Here is a 26723-nt window from a genome sequence, read left to right as displayed (position 1 = left end):
TAAATTTTTTTTTCCAGATGAAAAACGTAAATAAGTTTCAGTGCGACAAATGTGTTATACAAACTTCATAATTTGCTACATGCTTTATATTGAAAAAAGGTAGACAGGAATTTAGAGAGTACTTTTCTATAATAAATATTTACACTAATGGAAAAGAAAAATAGCAAAATACGAAAAATTATTTTTGAAGAACCAAGTTTTATATCTTTTGACTCCCTATGGGATAAAGATGCCACCAATGAACAATAGGAGATAAGATTTGAAATATTAAGAACTCACAAAGAAATATGATAATAGCTTAAAAAGTCACTGTGTTGATCACCACCATCAAAACACCGACCTACAAATTACTATACAGTAAACTAAAATCTGCTTGGGGAATAATAATAAAAAATAAAAATTAAGGAAAAAGGATAATAGGAAGAGTTGGAAAGTACTAGTATCTAGAAGGGAAGCACCATATTGGAAAGCATTTCATGTTGGAAATAAATGGAGGAGGAAGTTTTCTTTTTGCAAAAAGAAAAAGAAAAAGAAGGAAAAAGAAAAAGGGAAAAATATATTGGGAAAAAATAAAGATTTTCAGAAGGCATCTTGTAATTGGATAATGTAAGTACCACCAATTTTTCACACCACCTTAGAATTTGATTGAGGTTCTGGCTCCTCTACTGTGAGTCATCCCTCCATTTCCCCCGGTTGGCCCTTGTATGTCTTACATGTGTCCCCTTTAAAATTTAAGGGGCCAGAGTTATTTGCTTAACTTCAACCTTAACCCAAGTTAATAATCATTCTCTTTCTTCTCCACTCTCCCATCGGATCCTCTCTCCTCTCTGCTGCCAGATAGTCGTCATCCTCTCACGTTTCACATATCCCAAATCATCTAAAGCATGAAGTTCTGAATGTTTTCTTCAAATTCCAATATTTTGAAGACTTGGGATTTCATTACATTGTAAATATGAGATACAAAAATTAGGAACGTGGTTGTACATTCTAGTTGAAAAATCCACACCAACATTAATTAGCCAAAAGGCATTTACTGTTGAGCAGTGTGGAAATTGGGAATGACAAGTTTGCTGAATGGACTTGTTTTGTGTGTGGATGCAGTTGGACCGAGAATTTGTGGTTTCCATGTGAAATCCTTTTCTTTTTTTGGTTTGCTTGTTCTATTCATGATGATGGATTCTATTTGAAATCATACTTGATTCTTCTGAAGTTTCTTCTTTTCAAAATTCTTCCTTTGTACATGTAAAAAGCTTTGTGCTTTGAGAAAGTTATTTCTGTTTGTAAAGTGAAATTGTGAATGTACACATCTACCGTGTGTGATCATAAAAACATAATTTCTGAAACTGAGACCCTTCTAGAGCATAGATGGATTTTGGAAAGCAGGGAGGGGTAAAGTGGTTGGAACCAAAGGTATAACTAATGCAATGAACATGAGAGAATAGTGATATTAACCTGGATTAAGAGTTGTAGTTAAGCAAATAAATCTGGTCCCCTTAAATTATAAAGTAGACATGTCTAAAACATACAAGGGCCAACTGGGAGAAATGGATGGATGGTTCACTAGAGAGGAGTCCAATAAATTGGGCTCGTGGTGTAATTGATCTCTTGAATTATCAATGTTTTGTGGCTGTTTCATAATTTTGGATACCCCCAAAACTATAGTAATTATGTTGCTTCTAGCCATTTTCTGATGCAAAATATTCAGCCTTGTGAGCTTGATATCCATGTCTAAAGTCCTACTTATCCCCCGACCCCCTCCCACACACACAACGGCCACCACATAAGAAAAAATTGATTGACCAATGTGTTATGGGTTGCCTTAACGTTGATTAGGTCTTTTATGCTACTAGTTTGAATGTGGTATATATACATTATATGTTCACCTTTTCCTGTGTTTCCAACTTTATCAGTGTCAGACCATTTTCCATTATATTTTATCACCTTTTGCTCTTGGTCTCCATGTTAGGGATTTGCAGATTGCAGCACTCAAGTTTCATTATGATGCTTATTTTGGTCCTTCCAGGTTTTTCAGATGGCAAGGGTAAAAAAGTGGGCGAATACTATTCAACTTTTCACAAGACACCTAACAGAAAGAGATTCTCGCCAAAGGAGTGGGAAGATTTCACGCAAGAGTCTACCAAGGAAGCTGTAGCTGAATTAGCTTCGTCTCCTGAATTCACTGACTGGATCATCAAACATGCTGATAGAATTCAGCTTCTACAAGAGGAGAGTTCGGATGAATCAGTTGGAAGCGGGTCAGACTCAACAGATGTTAATGATGCAGAGAGTTGTAGTGGGCTTGGCTTGTTTAAGTGGCGGCATTGCTAGTAGCAACTTCCCCTTATTCTGATCATGCGAGGCTTCACCTTTAAACCTTGATGGGAGTTCTACTCTCTTCCAATTAGCTCCAAGCTTTTACCATTCAATTTTCTCCTAAGCTTAGCTAACAAGATTAACTATAGGTATAAGTAGCTGGTAACAGTTGTTGGAGCTGCATGCCAGATTTAGGAACTAGCATTGAGAACAATACTGGTAAGAGTTCAATGTGTGTCTATAAGAACTGTACATATTTATTATTCAAGTTCATCAATGTTCTTTTGTATTTTAGTGTTTCATCTTCAAGATATCTTTTCACCATAATCATAGATTCATAGATTCGCATTGCAGTTATTAGAATTTATTGGTGGAAAAAGAATAACGATGGATTTCTATAGGTCTGATGACCTAAACCACCCATGAGATTAGAGAAACTTGAAGGTATAATCGCAAAAACCACAAGACAAACATGAAATAGATATGAGCAGTAAAAAGATATGCATTATAAGACTAACTAGTGTACCTGTAAGGACTTTGGGCGGTTATAAGAAAAAAATTAAATATATTTTTAAATAATTAATGTCACTATTTGATAAATATATTAATAAATAATATAATAAAAGAGAAACACAAATTAGGATACGATTTTGATTTTACTTTTTCCGAAACATTGCTAAAAAGAAATTCTCATATTGATAAAGAAAGTTGAAAACATAAATGTTGATATGAAAAGCTTCAGTTAATTGACAATCTAATTATCATAGTTTTATACTAAATTCAATGATTCTTATAGTAATATTATTGGTTCAACCAACAATATCAAATCTACTCGATCATAAATTACGTGACTTTCTTTTTGTATAAATGCCACAATAATAAAAATAAATAAATAAAGATACATTTGTCGTAAATCATAGTGAGAAAGAAATACTTGCATTATATTCAAACATAGTTATGCACGAAATTCAAAAGTTAGAGATATTTTTTCGATGTTCGTACAGACACTCATCTAATGCAATTTGTGTCCCATAAAATCCGTTAATATTAGATTTTTTGTATTTGAACTCTCATTCTTGTAGAGGACATTGCGAGATGAGAGAATTAAGTTGCAATAATGCAAGATTACGACTGCGGTTATATTTTTACAATAATTAAAAAAATAAATTAAACACATATTGTAAATTGAGATATAAAAGATAAGTCATGATATCATATAATGACTTGGTGGATCCTTACCTACTCCAATTGTATAGAGATTATCAAAGAGCGACGATAACAAAATAATTTTTAAAAATAATACATGTATGTATTGTTGAAGATAGGACAATAAAAAGTTTGACAACATAAATACAGTTATTTATATTATTAAAATATATTTTTTGGTAACAACTGTGAAACATTATTACCAGCACTCATCAATCATATCATATAAAAGAGAGCCCTAGCCTTGCCTACGTGGCGCCACCACAAACAAGAATTTCCTTTTAATTTATTTTATTTCCAAGACTAGCCTTCCCCTTTCATGAAAAGTTGCGACTTTTATGAAGAGTTGTGACTTTTATGAAGAGTTGTGACTTTTATGAAAAGTTGTGACTTTTATGAAAGGTTGTGTCCTTTCCGAAGGGTGTAACTTTTCCAAAAAGTTGTGACCTTTCCGATAAGACACAATAAGCATTTGTTCACACTACCCTTTGTTGTCTATAAATAGGGGAATTTCCTCTCATTTTAAAACAACGAAAATTTTGAACTTCTTCTTCTTTTGGACAATTAAATATTTGTGTACTTTGCTCCTGTTGAATGACTTATTGACACCATTGTTTTTGTATCAATACACTGGTGAATAAAATTGTTCTATCCTGAGAGGATCTATTCCTTTAAACCTCGGGTACTAGAGGGGAATAATTTCCTTAAGGGGACACCGTGCATTCAGTGGGCTCGATATTTTCCATTTTGTTTCATTTTATTGTTACAGATCCTGGTATGTTTTTTACAGTCATTAATTTATGTTTATATTATTAATTGTTATTTTTTAGTACATGCTTTAAACTTTGTTGTTGTTTTTTTCTGCAAAATTATTGTATAAGTATTTGTTAGTACAAATTAAATAACAAATGTTAATTGAATATTCAAGTAAGTTTTCTCTACTAGGATTGTTGAAGGCGTACAATAAAAAAAAAGCCCTTACAAATATCTAATTTCTTCATCAACAACGTCATTCCTTCACATACAAGGACGGGATTTTGTGTTCTTTAGAAAATCCTCCGAGAGTTAATTACTTTGCATGTCCATATTTTTTGGTTTTTATGTTGTGGTTATCTATTTTTACAAAATTTTATCAGTGGATATTACGAGTACTTTAAGAATTGAAAGTTGATGAAGTGTTAGTTAATTTTTTGAGGTATGTTATTTCAAAACATGTGAACTTTTCTGGTTAGAATGATTTGTTATCATCATTGTATATATCATAGTTTACTCCCTTTAATGTATGTTTTTTCTCGCTGTTTTCTTGTCTCTTTAAAATTGTACTGATTATTTTTCGTTTGGTATGTATATGATCTCACTTGGACAAACCTTTCGTCCTTTTAATGCTTTTCTTTTTTTCCTTCTCATTCGGCTCTTCTAAATATTTTTGGTGTGAGTTATGACTATTTTCGGCAAGCTTAATTTGAAGGATATGAAACAAAACCTGCTCTAAATAAAAGTAATATCTTAAGCTACAAAAGATATGTTTATTAACATAGATTTGTTGTCCTTCATGTTCCAAGTCATTGCTGAGCATTTGAGTTATCTAGGTTAGACTCATTTTTAATTTTTTAATGTTCGAGAATATTTCTTTAACATGAGTCTAGAATCCAACATTGTGATCTACTTGTACTTTCATAATGCAACAATTATACATACATATTTCTGAAAAAGTCGTAAAGTTGCATTGATAAAGCATCTAGAAGGGCCTTCAGAGCAGTAGTTTAATAAAGAATGAATTTCTAAAAGGGTCAACAATATTATTTTGTTGTTTCAAATTTATTTTTCTCCTTCTATAAATTTTGTTAGAGTAACAAAGTAACAATAACGAAAAGTGGTGAATGTTTGACCTCATGCAAGTAGATTGTCTCTAAAAATATTTATTTATGTTGTTATGGTGTACATTTATAACGGTCTTAACTTATTTATAACTTAACTTATTTATAACTAATATTGATTATCGAAAACTTTCACCAATATTTTTTCAAAAGGAGTTATTCTAACCATAAAATTATCAGATTCTATATTTTTCATGTACAAAAAAATAGAAAAAATGATGTTTAATCGCTACATAAAAACATCACTCAGTTTTAACAAGACAATTATATCATCACATATTTTATGATAAATTATGTAAAAGATAAAAATGATTAGATATGAAGATGTTTTTAATCATTCATTATATTTTTACAATTCTTGAGATATGTTATAATGTCAAATCATTTAATTTCTATTGAAATGTTATTAAAACCTACTAAAAGTTACATTTTTTTTCTTGTAACAGTCGATTATTAAAAAGGTTGTTCAAAAGCTTAGAAAGATTATTTATACCTGCGCGAAGTACGGATAAATTGCCTAGTATAACTATAAAATAAAGAGCACCCAACTCCTGGACCACCTTAAGACTGGTGCCAGGAAATCAAGCCTCAAGCTAAGACAATTATTAAAATATTATTATGGTAATTATTATAAATAAATTGGAGTAATAACTCTCCATAACTCCTTCTTTGATGTGGAAAAAATTAAAAAAAACTTTTATTTGCTTTCAATAATAATCAATTTAATACACATTAATCATATATTCACATTTATTATGGTAAAAAGAAAAAAAGAAAACACATGACTTGTTATTTTAAGTTGTGTCTGAGTATCTGAAGTTTTCATGATTGAGCAAACTTTGGACCTGATCCTAACGAAATTGAGAGTTTCGTGTAGTAAAAACTATAGCGGTCAAAAGCTTGGATATGCAAAACCTATTGTGGTTGGTGTGTGTCTCCCACAACACAATAGACTCTCATCCAATTTTCTTTGTGTGTTTGTGCCTATCCTATAATATGTTAATTCTCCATTGACACAAAGCAAGTTTCTATAAAAAAAAAGAGAGGATATTTTTCAAAAGCAAAAGCCTTTGTCAACGGAATATTGCTCAAGAACAGTAGAAGGACATTTATCATTGCTCTTAGTTGTTGCTAGGGTTTATATTTCAGTGGTTAAACGTGTAAGATCTATTCCTAAGTTATAAAGGAATTAGATTGTTTGAAGTTCTTATTGAGCTTATCAATTCTTAGCTAGAGTTAGCTATATCGGGTTGTTGAAGTCTAAATCCACTAGAGTTAGTTGGTTCAGTATGCAATAAAGTTATTGCTTAATTTTTTGCTTGTAGTAGAGTTGCTGCAGTAAGAGGAAGGGATTAAAGAGTTGTAATTCCTAGGTTACAAGAGTTTTTAATCTGAAGTTATACTCTGTTTTGAGTGAAATGGAGTTAAGATTGAAATCTTGTGAGACAGGTTGTGATTTTCTCCCCCCTTGAGCAAGGGGGTTTCCACGTAAAATTCTTGTGTCTGTTTTACCTTGAGTTATTTACTTTCTGCGCTTATATTCTGTCAAGGAACCTGGTCCATTGACTATTACTGGACGCATACATTCTATCAATTGGTATCAGATCCTGGGCTCTCTATCTGGTTAACACCAAGAGAAAGATTCCTATTGTCACGATCCAAAGTACTCCCTAGACATGACATAGCGCATAGGACCTCGAGAGGGCCCTACACAAGCCACTTAGTATACATCATACAAGATAATAGAGTTTAGGAGTTTAAAAGACAGTTTATATCATAAAGAGTTTGTCAAAACGAAGCAGAAGTCTTACATAGTCTCAAAGCCATATATTACGTCAAGAGTGATTGGGACGTAACCCATACATCACATAAAATATCAGAAAAGTAAAGACGATCAGCAATAAAGGTTTTGTCCTCTGAACATGAGGATTCATCACTTCTCAAAACTACTAAAGTGATCATTAGCCATGAGGATGCAGAATCAGAGCGTCGGACCCTACATTTTGAAAGAATGTAGGAAAGAGTATGCGTTAGTAAAAAGAATGTACCAAATATGATAATAATGCATAAAAGTTACCAAATAATGTTAAAAGGACTTTTCTGATATGCAAAGACCAAGTTAAAACATAAGATAAGAGACTAGAAGCATAATCATGATTATGGTCAATGCAAGTGAAAATCATCTTAGAACACATGTGAGATACTTCTAGACGTAACATTAGTTCATTATTATTGTGGGAAGTAGCCTTTAAATGAAATATAGACCATGTGAGCTATAACATGGAATCCGATGTCTACCCTACACCGAAAAGGGGTTTCGTTACTTGCCAAGGTAAGAACCATAACTTCTAGCTTAAGTAGATCCACTAGCTAATGTCTATCTAAGACAACCTATGGTGGCACATAGTTTATGGGACATGAGTAATCTCCTCTTCTGCACTCGGTGCTAAGCATAAATCCCACGAAAAAGTCATTAGACTTTACTTGTCTTATCATTAAGATACATGGGTAATCACCGTTTGCCTTATTATTAAGAGACATGGGTAATCGTCGCTTGTCTTATCATACATGAAAGGCACATCAAGTAGTCAATACAATCTAGGTTTCATTAGATATAGCTCCTAAATCTTGATTCAAAGTTTAGTTGAGAAAAACCTTTCAACTCTAAGAATCCATATGTGAGAAAACCCTTTCACAACAACAACAAAAACATTTATGCTTCATCCTCAAAGCCATCTTAAATCATTTTCATCAATTTCATAAAGAACATGCATATCTTCATAAACTCATCTTTCATTGTTCAAATCCACATTATATCATCATAGCTTAGAAAACATGGGTTATGCATAGACGTCTCCAGCATAGGTAGTGTTCCATTCTTTATTGGATTTAATGAGGCTGGCAATTGCCCCAACTACTTGATGGACGTCGAATGTGAGTCAATGATCTGACTCATACTAGAAAAATCATTTTTCAACTTTTTCACTCCCACATTTGTAGATTGAACCTTCCAAAGAACCTTAGCTAACATGTCATCCATTTTGGAACCACTGGAACTACTACCTGTTCGATTTCGATTACCCGAAGGTACATGCACACTACTCCGTTCATTTTTATATCCCTCATTGTTTTGCCTGTTACCTTACTACCGGTTTCCTGGTCTATCATATGGCCCATCTCTTTGATAATTCCGACCTTGATTTTCAGAAGTATATCCTTGGTTGCCCGAGTTATAATTCCGAAAACCCCTTGGTTTCTCAAGTACTTGGTCTCCTTATCTACGTCAAAATCCTACTCTTCATACCTGTTAACAACACCGACAACCTTTCCTTTTTCTGGACCCAATATGATGTGCTTCGTGAGCATATCCATCTAATGCTTATGTGTTCCATGTCTTTGTCCCTCTCTTCTTCTCTCTTCCTTTGCTCAGCTGAGAGTTCAAAAGTGAACCTAAGATCTCCTACCTCTGCATCTTTGGTTTGCCAGACTCTGTTGTTCTAAGAGACTTCATCCATGATTGACATAATCTTTGAAAATGGCTTCTCCATGAAGGATCCACCACGTACTACATCCACAACTGGTTTAGTCAAAGTTTAGTGACTTGTAGAATTCTTGCTTTAAATGCCTTTCAGTGAGGCCATGGTTTGGGTACTTTTTCAACTTTTGGCTAAATCTCCATCAAGTGTCATGCATTGCTGCACCTTGTAGTTGCTTATGGGCCCCTATCTCGTCCTTCATCTACAACTCTTTTGCTTCAGGGAAGAACCTCTCCAAGAATGCCTCCTTAGTTTAACCCAAGTCATAAATGAGGTGTAAGGCAACTCATTTAGCCAGTTTGTCGCTTCCCCATTCAGAGACAACATAAACAACCTCAGCCTCATAGCATTTTGGCTAACTCCAATAATCTCATCTAATTTACAAATAGCCACGAAGTTCATTAGGTGTTGGTTGGCATCATCACTAGCAGCTCCTCTGAACATTCCTTTCAAGTTCAGCAGTTGGATCATTGTGCTAGTGGTGGTGAACTTTACTCTTCAGGTAGCATTGGCAATACTATCGCTCCAGTAGCTCCAGCCCCATCCAAATCTAGATCGTCTTCTTCAAAGACCATATGTGCCTGTTGTTGGATCCAGCCCTTAGAGCTAGTGGTTGGTGGTGAGGAGGATCTATTTCATCTATTCCTTCATGCTCCTTTACCACCCTAGATGAGTCATGAGCATTTTGCTAAGCACCTCTAGAAATGGTCTCGGCATCTTGTCTCAGTCTCTGTCTCTGAGCTTCGAGTTCTTGTGCCACTACTAAAAAGCTGCCAAAAAGAGACAGATAAAAGCGTCGCAGTCCGTCGCTTTTTTGGCCAAAAGCGACGGAAATGCGACGCAATTATGTCCGTTGCTTTTTGGTTCGACGCTTTTTCAAAAGCGACGGACACCATCGCTAAAAAGCGACGGACCGCGTCGCATTTTTGAATTATTCTTTTTTTGATTTTTTTTTACAAAAGCAACGGACTCCATCGCTATATTTTAATTTGTTTTAAAATTTTTTTCTAAAAGGCGACACAGTCCGTCACTTTTGAAGAAATTCAATTTTTGAATCTGTTCGTCGCTTTTCTAAAAATTATTTTTTATGCAAATCCAGAAAAGCGACGGACAAAAGGACCCTGTCCGTCGCTTTTCTGGGTTTTAAAAAAAATTAAAACCCAGAAAAGCGAATGACAAAACCATGCTGTCCGTCGCTTTTTCTGCAATTTTTTTTTACAGCAGAAACCTGCAATTCAATTCGATTGATCTACTATTTAGCCCAATCAAACACACAATTATAAACAATCTACACAAAACATAAAACTAGAAACTTAAAATAACATTCGAAAGTATCTAAAGCAAAATTTAAAGACTTATAAAGTCTTTCAAAATTACAAAAAATTCATAAAAGTTCACCGATGTAAACTAGGGAGTGGGTCCTACACAATCATCCTCACTATCAGTACTGTAATTATCGCTTTCCTCGGGAGCCGAAGTAGTAGTTCCACAAGCGAGGTTCATCACTTGTTTTTGGATTTGCTGAACGGTCTTGCTCATGCTTTCTTGTTCAGCTACTCTTCTCCGCTCTGACTTTGCCAGTGTCGTTGTAAGTTTAGCTATTTGATCGGACATAGCAACAATCTGAACATAGTCAAGTGCCTTGGCTTGACTTGACGATCCAATTTCTTCTAAGCTTGACTGGAGTCGTCTTACATTGTTTCGAGAGCCTAGACCATAGACTCTACCCTTGTGTGTCCCCCCTACCACTTTTTCTTTCCAGATCTGGGTGGAAAGTTCATGTGTCATTTCGACCGAACTATCTAGATTCTCAGCGACGTAATGCTGAAACTCATTCTGCATATTAAATATAAAAAGTGACATCAATATATATACATATCATAAATATATTTATGATTAATAAATATTATTCATATTAAATAACTTACAAAAGTTTGTTCGGCTCTTTCCTCCACCCACACATCTGGATCCGACTCATTTTCTTTCATCCTGACATGAGTCTTCTTGAAAACCTCCGGTGCAATGGGAGTGCATCCTAATTCTTTTTCCTAGAAATAAAAAATTGAAATTTATAACCATATATATATGAATCAACTAATTACTTATTTAAAAGTTTGAATTAGAACTAATTACCATCTCTCTTGCAATTGTTCCAACAGACTTTGCACCTCCGATGTGCAATGAGCCACCCCTAAGACTGCCTCTAGCCTTTTTGGCTTGTTCTGATATTGCCTTAAACTTGTCTGTGTTCCAATACCGATCCAGATCATCAAAAACATGCATTAACATCCAATCCGGACGTTAAACACTATCCCAAACTTTCTTTAGCCAGACAAACAGTCTGGTGGATGTCTTCCTCTCAAATGTGGTCAAAAGGACATGATTATGCCTCGGCTCCCAAGTACACATAGTCTGAATAAAAAAAATTGAATAACGTTAATTAGATCGATAGTGAAAAAAAGTAAAGTACACTAAACTTAACTAAAAAATATATACCTTAAAGTTATTAAACATCGCCTGGCATATACTGTTTGGGATCTCGTCCCAAGAGTGATAAGCATGTGTATATAGTCTCCTAACACAGTATTTTAAAGCCCGGGCAGCATCCTTTGTCGGATGCCACCTCCAAAAAACATAATAAATATGTTAGTTCATGAATAATATATTAAAGTATAATAAATAAATAAAATAAACTAACAAATAGATAACAAAAGAAACTTACGATGATCTATCTGGCTTAATCATGACTCTACCAAGTCTGTCCTTCTGGCCAGGAACTAGAGGAAGCATCTCATCCGGAGTAGCACTAGGTGTAGTTGTAGATGAGGGTGATACATCAGGATACACATAATCTGAGTCAATGGAGGCGTACCGGCCATAGCATCTGACTGCTCGCTACAAGAATCTCTAATCCTCATGGTAGATAACTGAGGAGATGCACCTGTGGGAGATGGAGTACCTGCTGATAAGGGTCATCCTCGACGAATAGCATGTAAAGGTAGGTCCTCGTAGCGTAATGAAGGCACTGCCTGTGAAGTAGAGGAAGCACCTGCTGGTCGACGGTAATTAAGATAATATTGCCGAGGATCCGCCGTACCAAACAGAACAACAAGTATATGAGTATCATGGCTGATGCGCTCTGGCACAGAAGAAATAGATCCTGCAATATCCTCAGGATCTATGGGTCTCCTAGACTTCTTCTTTTTAGCCTGTTTAGTCTGGCAAACTCCAAGATGCTCGCAATGTCTATCACTGTCACTGTCTGATGACATATGTATGCAAATTTGCATATATAATATATATAAAAATCCTAAATTCAATAAAATTAGCAAAATACTCTTACATATATATACTAGCTAGCTTTCATTCTACACTATTCCTCTTCGCTTGTTTCAATTCCATCATTCTCCCATTCTTCCTCCTCAGTTGTTTCATTTTCATTATCGTCCCATTCTTCGTCATCAAATGATTCATTTTCCTCATTCTCGGATATTTCTTCCTTAACATTCAGTATCTCATCATCATATACTTCTTCTAATATGTGTTGAGGATGTTGTAGTGTGGTTTCCAATTCAACATAAACTTGTTGTTGAACAATTGCAACATCATTTTGATACGCCACATCTAAGACATTGTCAATTTCAATGTTTCCCACAGGCTTACTTTTTATAACAACCCACCAATCAGCTTTGTCTCTACGCAATGGATATGAAGCATTATACACTTGTTTAGCATTTTGTGCAATAATAAAAGGATCACAACTTTGTATTTCTTGGTGTGCTTAACTTCAATTATATTATGTTGATGGTCCACCTTTGTGCCTCTATGTGATGGGTCAAACCACTCACACCGAAACAATACAATCTTCTGCTTAGGCCAACCTGAATACCTCACTTCAATAATCTCTTGAATGACACCAAAATATTCAATAGTTTGACCAGTACCATCAACATCACCTTGTATGTAGACACCGCTATTATTTATTTTCATGCTCCTAGAAATTTCTTCAGTTTGAAACTTAAAACCATTGACACAATACTTATTCATTGTCAATACTTGAGATTCAGGTCCAAGTGCTACTTCTTTCACTAATTGCAAATGTTGGACACTTGAATATTCATCGTAAACCTATGTGATTGTTATTTCAAGTAATATAATTTAGTATAACATGAATATATTATTAAATACTTAGTGATTGCACACTTACATAGTTCCTTAGCCATTTGAAATTTTTTGTATAGATGGCTTCATTACCCCATGTGTTTACGAACAAGCTGATCATTTTACATTCAAGTATTTCGTTAGTTAATGATCACTTATTAGTATGTAATTTAATAACATATTATAACATGTACTTGACATATGGTTGAATCTCTGGACAATTAAGCAAAATATGATTCATAGCTGATTGCATTTCCATATTAGTGAAGCCTCGCTTTCCACGCTTTTTAGATCCTCGACCACTTTTGATTAAAAATTGATATCAGTGAAAATAAAGGATCAATATCGCTTTCATCATTGCGATTGGGCCTGTTTCTCCTACATGACACATCATCACCAAAGTAATAAGAATAAAAATCACCAGTTTCTTTCCCCTTATGACCTTGAACAAATGATCCTTCGATCTTTCCCCTTTGCTTAATCGTTTGCTTCGAACTACCAATTTTTCTGCAAGTATATATATGTTAATATATAAAATACTTGGTGAATATATATAACTTAGTGAATATTTCAAATGGATACCTCTCAAATGGATACATTCATCTTGTTTGAACAGGACCTCCGAAGTAGGCCTCTTGTACAAGGTGAATTGGAAGATGCTCCATCACATCAAAGAAACCACATGGAAATATCTTCTCCAACTTAGTAGTAGTAACAAGAATATTTTCCTCCATCCTGTCTAAACTACTCTCCAACAACTTTCCAGAACACAAACCTTTAAAAAAAAGACTTATCTCTGTGATTGGTTTCCATATCCTTTCGGGTAGATGGCTAAAAGCGATAGGAATTAAAGTTTCCATGAACACATGACAATCATGACTTTCATACCTATCAATTTTCCTTCATTCATATATGCCCGCTTTCCTAAATTCGAAGCATAGCCCTCCGGCATCCTCAAATTTTTAACCCACTCAATAATTTCACGTTTCTCATCCAATGTAAATAAAAAGCTGGCTTTGGGCTTAACTATTTTATCATTCTGTAATTCTTGCAGCCATAACTCTTTTCTCCTACAATATTCCTTTATGCCCATTCTAGCTTTTGGATTGTCTTTTGTCTTACCCTTAACATCCAGCACTGTGTTAAACAAATTGTCAAAGTAATTTTTTTCAATGTGCATCACATCAAGATTATGTCGTAGTAGATTGTCCTTTCAATACGGAAACTCCCAAAATATGCTTTGTTTAGTCCAATTATGTTCAACACCATATTCAGGAAGTCTAGAAGGTGAAGCTTCTGTAACTTTAGGTAATTGAGAAACTCTCTCCCAAATTTGATGCCCTGTGAGTAATGGAGGTGGGGGGTCACTTTCAAGCTTATTTTTCCTAAATGCATTTTCATCTTTCTAAACTCATGATCCATTAGCAAGAACTGGCGATGACAATCAAACCATGTATTTTTTCTGCCATGCTTTAAAGTGAATGCCTTACTATTTTCCATGCAATACGAACATGCTAGATTTCCAACTGTCATCCAACCAGACAACATCCCGTATGCAGGAAACTCATTAATAGTCCACATTAAAGAAGCACGCATAACGAAAATCTTCTTAGTTAATATATCATAAGTCAAAACGCCTTCAAACCACAATTGTTTGAGCTCATCTATCAATGGTTGTAGATAGACACAATCCAACTTTTTGGATTACGGGGACCTGGAATAACACAACTTAGAAAGATGTAGTGACTGGTCATGCACATTTCAGGAGGAAGATTATACGGAGTAAGAAATACTGGCCAGCATGAATAAGGTGAAGCATTATTAGAAAATGGCGTGAAGTCATCTGAACACAACCCCACTCTAACATTTCATGGTTCACTAGCAAAATCAGGATATACATTATCAAAATGCTTCCATGCTTCACCATCAGATGATTGAGACAAGACACCCGGCGACCTTCTATATTCATGATGCCATCTCATATATGGGGCAGACCTCATCGATGAACACAACTTCTTTAACCTAGGAATGAGAGGTAGATAATGCATCGCCTGAACTGGGACCATCTTTCCAGCCGGAGTCCTCTTATAACGAGTATGTCCACAAAACTTACAATTTTCTAATTCACTATCAGTCTGGTAAAACAACATGCAGCCATTAACACAACAATGAATTCTATCATACGTCAATCCTAACTTGCACACCAAACGCTTTGCCTGATAGAAGTTCTTTGGTATGTTAAACTCCGGATTAACTAGTTCACCCAAAAGATCAACCATTGAGTCCATAGCTGCATTAGGAACATTCCAATCTGATTTAATATTCATTAATCTAATCGCAACTGACAAGGCAGAATGCAGACTCCATTCACCCTTCACATAGTGGACGACTAGACTCTTCTAATTGATCATAGAAGTGTATTGCTTCTTCATTAGGAGCTTCATCAAAATATTGTTCTGGTTCCATCCCATCTTGAACCCCGAAAGCATGATTGATCATTTCATGAACCCTATCATGTTCAACCCTAACCTATTCAACCCTAATTTGGCCATGCGGTGCAACCATATTATATACATCCACAGGCATTGAATTATAAAACATACCATCCAATCCATCACTTTCTCCATGATCAATCCATACAAAATATCTAGGCTTAAATCCATTACGGTACAAATGAACCATAACTCTATTTGGTTTAAAAAAATTTAAGCACTTACATTCACTACAAGGACACCTAACCAATCCATTATTCTTGAAAATGTCAAGTGTCATTATATGTTCAATAAAATTTCTAACACTGTCAATAATCAGGTTTCAAATCAGCACCAGTTTCATAATGCATATTATACATCCACAACCGATGATCCATCTACAAAAATATAGATATTCAATTATATTATAAATAAAATTTAATAATAATTTTACTACATTAATTCATAGTTAATATATATTTATAATAATTAATTAAAATTTCAAATTCAAACTAGTAGTAGTCCTAAGACTAGTTTAGTATTGACTTAACCACATTATTTATTTTAACTTATTTAAACAACTTAACAACTTTAACTAGTTTAGTTTTGACTTAATACAACAACTAAATCCACCAACTAAATCCACCAACTAAATCACATTATTTAATTTAACTTATTTAGACAACTTAATAACTTTATAACTTTATAACTTTAACTAGTTTAGTATTGACTTAATTCCAACAACTAAATCCACCTACTAAATCACATTATTTATTTTAACTTATTTAAACAACATAACAACTTTAACTAGTTTAGTTTTACTTAATACAACAACTAAATCCACCAACTAAACCACATTATTTATTTTAACTTATTTAAACAACTTAACAACTTTTTAACTTTAACTAGTTTAGTTTTGACTTAATTCCAACAACTAAATTCATCAACAAAACCACATTACTTAATTTAACTTATTTAAACAACTTAACAATTTTATAACTTTAACTAGTTTAGTATTGACTTAATTCCAACAACTAAATCCACCTACTAAACCACGTTATTTATTTTAACTTATTTAAACAACTTAACAACTTTTTAACTTTAACAACTTAACAACTCTTTAAAGCTAAGTGTCAACACTAGATGGACACAAATCGATCTTGCAAGAAAATCAATTTTGTCATCAATAGGATCAACTAGTGTTGGTACTTATGCTAAACAAACACATTATTCCTAAATTAAAGCTTAATATCAGCACTACATGGATACAAATCGATCTTGTAAGAAAATCAATTTTGTCATCAATAGGATCAACTAGTGTTGGTAGTTATGCTAAACAAACACATTATTCCTAAATTAAAGCTTAATATCAACACTAGATGGACACAAATCGATCTTGCAAGAAAATCAATTTTTTCATCAATAGGATCAACTAGTGTTGGTACTTATGCTTAACAAACACTCGATGGACACAAAAAAATTATCACAAAATTAAAGCTAAGTATCAATACTAGATGGACACAAACACATTATTGAAAACAATTGTACTTGAACTTTAGAAATTTAGAAGCACCAACCTTATCTCCTACTTTGATGAAAGAAGCAATATAGTCTTGTATCAACTTATTTAGATGTTGAGCTTCCTCAGTTGCCTAGCACGAAAAGTTCTAAAATTAGTTAAATACAAACTTCAAATCCAAGAATATTAGTTTTATATATATATATATATATATATATATATATATATATATATATATATATATATATATTCAAGTTTTAATAATTTCAAGTTTTCAATTCAAGTTCATATCTAATTTCTAAACTTAATTAGTTATATATTCAAGCTAATTAGTTCCAAGTTCAAGTTCAAGTTAATTCTAATTAATTCAAGTTCACATCTCCAATCTATAAAATTAGTCATGTATAAACTTCTAATCCAAAAATTAGTATATATATATATATATATATATTCAAGTTCTAATTCAAAAAAACCCTCTTATATTCATCACATTCAAACATTCATCCTATATATGTTATGACATTCAAACTTCATTCTATTAACAATTTACTAACTAACAATCAAATTTTAAAAAATCCCAATTCACAATCAAATTAAAGATTTTCAAATTCAAACAAATACTAAAATCAAGAAACCCTAATTCATTCTCTAACAAACACAATCAATCATTCAATCCAAAACACAAATTCATTCTCTAATTAACAAAGTCAAACATAAAAAATTAAAAACTAATTTAAAGAAATCCTAACCTTCAATTAAAGGATAAATTAGAGACAATGGAGAGGGAGCTAGGCGGTGGCAGCAGCAGCAACGACGATGGCAGCAACGGACAGCGTCTGGGCTTGGAACGATTTTAGAGAGAAGGAAGAATGTGGAAAAAAACCCGACTGGGTATCCAAATATTTTAAGGAAAGCGACGAACAACGTCTCTATGTCCGTCACTTTTTCTTTTAAATGTTTGACCAAGATTTTGACCAACAAGCAACGGATTATGCGACACTGTCCGTCGCTTTTTTTAAATATTTGACCAAGAAGCGACGGACACAAAGATGTTGTCCATCGCTTCTTTAAAAAATAATTATTACTCCCTCCGTCCCATTTTATGTGGCAACATTTGACTAGGCACTGAGTTTAAGAAATAAATGAAGACTTTGAAATGTTTACCAAATTTTCCCTTCAAAAAATAGTCATATTAAAAAGTAGACTCACTTTTCTCTCTCCTCATAAATGTATTGGAGTACTTCTTTAAAATTAAGTGGGACCAACAAGGATAAAAGAGGAATTGTACCTTTAAATACTTACCATATAAGGAAATGTGACATTCTTTTTTGGGACTGATCAAAAAGAAAATGGTGCCACATAAAATGGGACGGAGGGAGTAAATAACAATTAATAGAAAGTGACGGACAGAGTGATTATTTTTAAATTTATATATAATTATTTTAAATAAAAAGAGACGGACAGCGTCTCTACCTATATTAAATAATTAATTATAAATTATATATATATTTGGCGCAAAAATCCGCTAAAAAAAGCAACGGACTAAGAGATGTTGTCCGTCGCTTTTTGTCAAATAATTTTAAAAATAATTATTTTTACTAAAAAGCGACGGACAACGTGACAAAAGTCGTCATTTTTCTGGGCGACGCAATTCGTCGCTTTTCAGTGCGTCATTTTTTGGCAGTTTTTTAGTAGTGTGTATTCATTGTATGTGTTTATTATTTTGCTTAACTCCGGGTAGTAAGCAATTAAAGAAGCTCCATTACTTCTGGTATTTGACATGCACTAGTGAACTCACCTGAAAGTGACACAGATAAGAAACAAGAAGTAAAATTAGGAAATACAACTACAATTGAAATAATTGCTAGTAAAATATTTTTGAACCGAAATTCCTCAGCAACGGCACCAAAATTTGATACGTCCAAACTTACACCTCAATTAAGAAGTATAAATGATCGATGATTATTTATATAACTTAACTGGAGTTGAGATCGATCCCACAAGGAATTTGCTTACTGAAATAGCCTAACTGACACTCTTACTAAATTGTGGTTACAATTTCCAAAACGAAAGTAATTAAATAAAGTAAATATGGGGTTGTTTGTTGTTGTTTAAGTAACTAATTGTGAACTGAGTATCAAAGTTAACATAAATGACAATCGCTCCAATTTAGAGACTGTAGTAGTTGATTAATGAGACTAGAATTTGTGTTCCCCATGACTTTTAATTTAGTGTTGAATCATATACAAACAATGATTAGTTGTTAGCATTACACGTTCCTAGCATGTTAGATGCATCTAAACGCTTCTCAGTCCTATTAGATGACTTTCACTCTTTTTCTCTCGGTCTTAGAGGTTTTCATTTTTACCCTGGCATGTTTGTTGATGAAATTCTCTTCTCTTGAACTCGAATTTTCACTACAAGTTGATAGAATATGATTTTACTTTTTCCTAATTACCACTTTCTCTGAAACAAGTGATAAATACGGGAAGGTTCTAATGCGTGCACTCATTAGCTAGATTTGATGATGAAGTAAGAATCACATGCACAACTAACAATCATACATTACTAGTATTTTGAATTCATTACTTGACTTTAGTCATGGTTTCCACAACCTTGGTTGTGGTGTTTAGCAGCTTATATTTTCAAGTAAACAAGTAGTAGTCATCATTGAAAGCATAAAGTAATTAACTTACAACAATTGCAAACCAACACAAAATCTTGATTATCAACACTTAGTCACGATCACGAAGTTTTGATCCAAAAATAATTGACAAAAACCAAGTTTAGAATATGGAAACTATCGCCAAAGTCGAATGATAAGAAGTGGTGTTTAAAATATAAACCCTAAATAATTAAAATTGTCTGTAAAAACAAGTCCTACTCGAAGTAGGACTGACTTGTCGCGACACTTCATGACCCACTTGACGGCTCATCACATGCCAAACGGCACGTGAACCCTCTCATCGTCCCACACTTTGACAGTGTGGTTCTTCTTTCACTGATGACCTTCATGAGCTACTAGACAGCTCATCTGAGGTTAGACGACTCGTCTAGAGCTTTGTGAACTTGTGTTTGAACTTGAGTCTTCACTGGAGTTCTTGCCTCTTGCCCACGAGCAACAATACGACTCTTCTACTCAAACACGACCCGTCTAGGGTCCCTTGGCCTTCAGTCAACACTTAGCTCCCAAGGTCCTTCCATTGTTGCTTCCTCACGAGCCCTCAGACGGCTCGTCAAGTGGACCACGACCCGTCTAGGGCTCCGTGGTCTTTACTTGGCACTTGGTCATTTTCACTACCTTCAGTGCCTCAGCTTCACGCGCCTTAGACGACTCGTCATCATGACCACGACCCGTGTGGGGCTCCATGGTGTTGTTTCAGATATTTTCTTCATATTTTTCTATCTTTCGCATCGAAGTGTTTTACTTGTTCAATCATCAAAGCACACATCATATCCACATAGATACACTCAAGTTCTCACACTAATTCTTAGTTTCGAGCGTCAAATGTGTCATGATTTCACGACACATCAGTGATCAACTAATATTGGACAACTATATTTAATATAATAATCAGTTAATATGGGACCTATGGAGTACTCCCACTTTCCCTTTTTCCTTGTCCAATTTTGAATTTTTACTTGTCATTTTTTATAAATAAAGAAAAGACAATATTGTTTACCTACTATACCCCTCAATTTATTTAGAGAGTTAATATTTTTGAAAACAAAAATATAATCTCTTTAATGAGTAAATTGATTTTGAAATTCTATCAATTAATAGTTGTAGAATGGTAGACTTATTATGTCAATTATTATTTTCTTAATATATGTGTCAAATTAAAAATGGACAAATAAATAGGAGATAGAGAAGTAGATAATAAAGGGGGCAATAACTAATGTTCATTTTGAGGAGTACATTTTTATGTCGGTGTAGGTGCCCCAGCTCCCAAGCGTGGAATTCAACGCGTTTATAGGAAAGGGACAAATGTTGCCTTTTGGTAATAATGACCAAAAAATTTGGTCAGAATTTTAAATTTTTTTAAATATTTTTTAAATTTAAAATAAATTGATATTTTTTCCATTTTTTAATTAAAATGTATTAAAGTTAAAAATGTAAATATTTTCAAAAAAGTAAAATAACATTAGTAAAATACTATTCTGATTAAATTCTGGCCAATTTTTTTGACTAAATTCTAGCCAAATGTTTTGATTAAATTCTGGCCAAAAGGATTTTTCCATTTTTTATTTAGTAGTTGGTGTTGCAATAAATTTACGTGCCACAAATTTCCTCACATGTACAAGTTGTTTGAAATTGTTGTTCCCTTTCTCCCTAATTAATTAGGAAATGCTCACTGCTTTTGAATCCTACTTCAGCTTTGACCGTGGACATTGTCAACCTTTTCAATTTATTACTATCTCTATCTAATAATACTTGTCTACTATTGAGTTTGTATATTTCCTAAGAAATTATAAGTAAAAGGATAATTTTATTATATCACCCTTTGCATATAATAAACACAATGTCTTGAAAAATGTAATAGGAAAATGCCTATAATTAATTATAAGAGTAAATTAAGAACTAAATGTGAAGTTATCTATTAATTTCATAAAGTGGACAAATATTATTGGACATCCCAAAATAGTATAGTGGACAACTATTGTTGGAAGGAGGAAGTACTTTGTCTCGATTATTTTACTTGTTATTCTTATTTTAAAATAGTTGTTATTTAACAAAATCAAGAAAAAATTGATTTTTTTTTTTAATTTTGTTCTTAGTGGTAAATTTTTTTGTAAATAATAAACATTGACTCATCAACATAAAAAGGGTATGTTAAGACTATTTCCTTCTTTCGACAAGTATTTTTAAATCTTAGTAAAGATATGGCTAGTTGTTGTAGCCAAATTATATTACTCGTAGTATTATTCGATTATGACAGCTTTTGTAGTTAATATAAACATCCCTCATTGCTTGACTTTGGGCTATTTGATTGTTTGGTATTGCCCTCGTGGCTATTGTAGTTAGATGTAGGGATTTGACTTGTGTCTGGGGCTATATGCAGATTGCCTAAAGAAGATAACACTACATCAAAAATAATCATTAGCGGCAGTTAATTCTTAATTGTCTTTAAATATATATTTTTAGAGGCAATTAACACTCTTTGTATATGTCGCTAAAGCCTTTAGCAATTATTGGTTCTAATGACACTTAACTAATGCCGGTAAAAACTTTAGCACTCTTTATTAATGTCAATATTTAATAGCGCTAAAAGTTATTTTTGTTGCAGTGTAATGAGTCATGCATATCTCTATGGGTTATACCTATCGCTTATGGGGTTAAATCGATGCCAAAGGGGCTATTGGAAGATAGTAATTGCCTTTTCGGCTAAATACATATTGCCTAAGGGGATATTGGGATACGCAGAATGCCTAAGGGGCTATATACATGATGCTGAAGGGGCTATTAGATCATAACGATTGCCTTCGGAGCTATACCCAGAGTGTGGGAGGCTAGTGAGATGTAATATTTGCATACGGGGCTAGAATATAACCAATAAGGATATATAGATTGAATTATATATGTCAATCTTATGGAGGCCCAGATAGGTTGTATTGTTTATACTTATCGAGCTTATTGAAGCCCGTGTAGGTTGTTGCTTGAATGCTACATTTAGTAGAAAGTTAGTATGCTCAGTTTATTCTTTTCAATATATTCTAGGTATGTCCGTTATTCTACTATCTTTCATACTTGGTATATTATTTTGTACTAACGCTATTGCTTGGGAGTGCTACGTTCTTGCATGTAGGTCTCAACAGACAAGTATACATGTCTCCTCAATAGTGTATCTAAGCTAACATATTGGTCAGCTCCACTTCTTCCGGAGTAGTTAAATTCAAAAGTTTTGTTAGTCTTTTGTTATATACAATCGATGGGGAACTCAATGAAGTATATTACTCTAAGAGGCTTGCAGACTTTGGGTGATATAAATGTGTGTTGTCGGCTTTGTTGGCCTTGTTGTTTTTTCCTTTTAACATAGTAGCTATTTGGCCTTGGTCATCTATGAATATATGTGCTCAACTTATATTATTTCTAGATCTCATGGTGGTCTCGACGGACCGCATAGAGTTAATTTATTATCGTTAGCATGGTGGCCTCAAAGGCCCACACTAAATTTAGTTTCTATTTTATATTAATTGTTGGAATTGAATGAATTTCCTACATGTTATGTTGGCAGGGATCTTGTCGGTTGAGGGCTTATTTTTAAGCCAAGATGTATTTGTTTACTTTATTAATTTTGTGATTAGTATAAAGTTAGTAGCATAGTTGTCCAGCAAGGTTAGCTCAGGGTCAAGTATGACGTTAAGTGCACATTGCATCCTTAAGTTGAGTTTTGACAAGCTTGGTATTAAAGCAATGTCATATTCTGCGAAATTTGCAAGTCATGTCTAGTAGAGTCTTGTTTATAAATGTGTTGTGCACCATATTTAATTTGTAGAGTTGGACTTTTCAATGTGTGTATGCTTAACTCAACACATATATAAAAACATAAGAATATGCATACCACCAACCTATAGGCGGTTGGGTAAGCCTTATGTTGCATATATATGATAGTATGAGCACGACGGGTTGGATAGACCTTCTATAACACTCATAAGAGCTATACACACCACTTATCTATATTGAAAAGGAAGGAATTATACGACATTCATATGAGTTATATACACCATCGAACTATAATTAGTTAGGCAGTTCTTATATGACATTTTTACAGGTTATATATATATATATACCGCTACGTTATAATCAGTTAGGCAGATATATATATTATTATGTATGCGTACGAGACCTCCTACGTCTCTAGAGTCACAAATAACTCGTTTGATGTGGCATTCCGATTGATTCTTACATTTATTTTCTATTTCAGCTGATTATATGTTTTATTTATGCCTTGCATATTGATAAGTTATCAGACTCATACAGACATACTCATGAATTATTGTTATGTTTTAATGCTAATTGAGAGGATTTTAGGGGTCAGTTCTCTTATGTGCAAACATTTCTTGAAAAGAAAGTTTGAAGGATTTGAAGCTTAAATTCACTTAAACATATTGGCTAAGGAAGACATCCCAAACGACGTTTCACCGGCCAAACGCATGCTAAAATAAATAAAAATGGATTGAAAGAGTATCAAATTATATAAATTAAATTGAATTAGACTAATTTATATAAATTAAATTATATTACTTGGAGGTGTAAAAAATCTTACTCTTAGAGTCTGTTTGGTATTTACTGTTGGGAGGCAAGAAGTGCTTTTATGAGAAAAAAACATTAATTTTGAATAATTAAGTGTTTTTCAAATTCTTAAAACTGCTTTTAAATGAAAGAAGAAACATTTTTTCTGTTGTTGGAAAGAAACTAAAAATTTCTAATTTAAAAAAAGTAGAAGTAAAAAATTATTTTTAAGACTAAATATACCTTAAATATATACATATATAATTATCAATATATCACTTATTAATTAATTAGCATATCTCATAAGTTTGATTAATTTTCCTTCAATAATTTTATTTTTTATTTTTATTTAATAAATTTTTTATTTTATATTTTTCTATATAAAATAATCTTAATATTAAAAGCAAATTGATGCTTGCCCTTTTTCATAATTGACTTTGAAAAACACCTTCTTCTTTTTTAAATAACGAAACACAAATAGCTTATCAAAAACATTTTTCAAACGAATTTGTCAAACACAAATTATTTTTTAGAAAAAAAACATTTTTCTAAAAAGTTATTTAAAAAAAACACTTTTAAAAATAAGTACTCCCTCCGTTTAAAAAAGAAATGACCTCCTTTTCTCTTTAGTTTGTTTCTAAAAGAACGACCTCTTTTTTTTTTTGTAACATTTTAATTTCAGTTTTCCACGTGACATGTTTAAGGCCACAAGATTAAAGGGCGGTTTTGTACATTTGACATAACTTTAATTTAGGATCATAAGATTCAAAGGTCTTTTTTATTTTCTTAAACTATGTGTCAAGTCAAACTAGACTATTCTTTGTGAAACGGAGGGAATAATTATTAGCTCTATTGTGAAACAAACTCTTAATTGGACTCTATCACCTAATTAATTATGACTCTGGTCCACTAATTAATTCATGACGTCAGGGATGATGCCTTTTCCATACTTGAATTTATACAATTGACTCACGAATAAGACTTCAACTCTAGAAGATAACAAGCTACAATATTCCATATTTTGTCCTTAAGATTATTTTATTTTTTAAAATTGTGGCGAATAGCTAAATGAACATCAGAAATAGAATTTCCAAATTATAAGATTGGTCAACTCTTAAACTCCAAAATAATACTTCTACAAAAATAATGTAAAAGCAACATAAATTGAAAAAATGAAATATCCGATTTAATTAATAGGAAGACATGCTTTAAATGATACACTTCCGTCATTATTTGCGTATCAAATTTTGACTTGACACACCTATTAAGAAAAAAATAATTAATAAAGTAAATTTACCATTTTAATCATACTAATGAAAGAGTCTCAAACATATTTATTCATTACATTTTCAAAGACATTAACTTAATATTAATATATTGAAGGTATAATAAAAAAAAAATTGTCTATACTTGATTTGTCAGAAATAACAATTAAAAAAAAATTAAATTAAAAATATTTGACAAATAAATAAGGACGGAGGGAGTAATACATCAAATAACTTGATGTTAATTCGTAATAATTTAAAAATCCATTCATTATTATAAAAGCACCCATAAACCGAATAGTATTGCATGTTTTAAATGATACATCAAATAATTGTCAAGGCATCAAATTTCAATCATATCATGAAGATATTTTTGCGCCTCTTTGTAGCAATTTAGCCCCCCTTGAATGGATCAAAAGCTAGTCCATAGTGCTTCAACCTATTTTAATTTGACCATTGACCTGAGTGGGTATTCTATGTCCACACACTCCACATGCATGAGGCCTAAGGGGTTGACTTGCACAATCTTCAACCTATAAATAACCAACACTATTTTTATTTATTTTTGTCAAAGGCAACACAACAGTCAGCAAGCATAAGAGTAATTAGGAAGAAAGATGAGTTCAGGTGCAAAATACAGAGGGATTCGGAGGAGAAAATGGGGGAAATGGGTGTCGGAAATTCGAGTTCCAGGTAGTAGTGAACGGCTTTGGCTAGGTACTTACACTAGCCCTGAAGCTGCAGCTATAGCACATGACATAGCCTATTATTGTCTCCGTCCAGAATCATCGTCTTTACATAAATTAAACTTCCCTTCCATGTTACCGCCTAATGTTCAACCTGGAATGTCACCAACATCTGTACAAAAAGTTGCCTCTGATGCTGCCATGGCTATTGATGCTCAGTTTCTTACAACACCAACACCTGCTGATCAACAACATCGTCAAACTGTTGATAATTATCGGCAAAATCAAGATCTCAACATTTCTATTGAAGATTATCAATATTGATGTGTGAAGCACAGCACAACTTTACTCGATCAATTTTTAATACCTTTTTTGCTTGTACATGTACTCAAGTTTGGTTCGATTTCATGAATTTTGATGATGTTCAGTAATTGGACGGATTGAGTTTTGACACA

The 26723-nt window shown here is 33.1% G+C and overlaps 2 protein-coding genes across 3 annotated transcripts in view; both read left to right on the top strand.

Moving 5' to 3' along the window:
* The window catches only part of LOC125811282 (uncharacterized), a 31166-nt gene extending 28540 nt beyond the window's left edge, over positions 1-2626 (top strand). The window contains exon 12 of one of the 2 annotated variants that reach the window (XR_007441909.1): positions 2024-2137. Coding sequence is in view for 1 of the 2 variants with exons in the window: in XM_049490785.1 (XP_049346742.1) it covers positions 2024-2328 (305 nt within the window). In the remaining variant the exon portion in view is untranslated. Of the gene's footprint in view, positions 1-2023 lie in introns of both variants that reach the window. The other variant, XM_049490785.1, reaches the window with a different exon arrangement.
* A 23549-nt stretch (positions 2627-26175) lies between these two features.
* Positions 26176-26592, top strand: LOC125811281 (ethylene-responsive transcription factor ERF020-like). The gene has a single exon (XM_049490784.1). The coding sequence runs from the start codon at positions 26200-26202 to the stop codon at positions 26590-26592; it is 393 nt and encodes a 130-aa protein (XP_049346741.1). The 5' UTR covers positions 26176-26199.
* The last annotated feature ends 131 nt before the right edge of the window (positions 26593-26723 follow it).

This window comes from Solanum verrucosum, unplaced genomic scaffold (genome assembly GCF_900185275.1).
Source record: "Solanum verrucosum unplaced genomic scaffold, falcon-dt-bn FXZP01000545.1, whole genome shotgun sequence".
Lineage (NCBI taxonomy): Eukaryota > Viridiplantae > Streptophyta > Magnoliopsida > Solanales > Solanaceae > Solanum > Solanum verrucosum.
This window is presented reverse-complemented; position numbering and strand designations above follow the sequence as displayed.

Bases quoted from the DNA above. Each gene is read 5' to 3' on its own strand.
- LOC125811281 (XM_049490784.1), top strand. From the start codon at position 26,200: ATGAGTTCAGGTGCAAAATACAGAGGGATTCGGAGGAGAAAATGGGGG.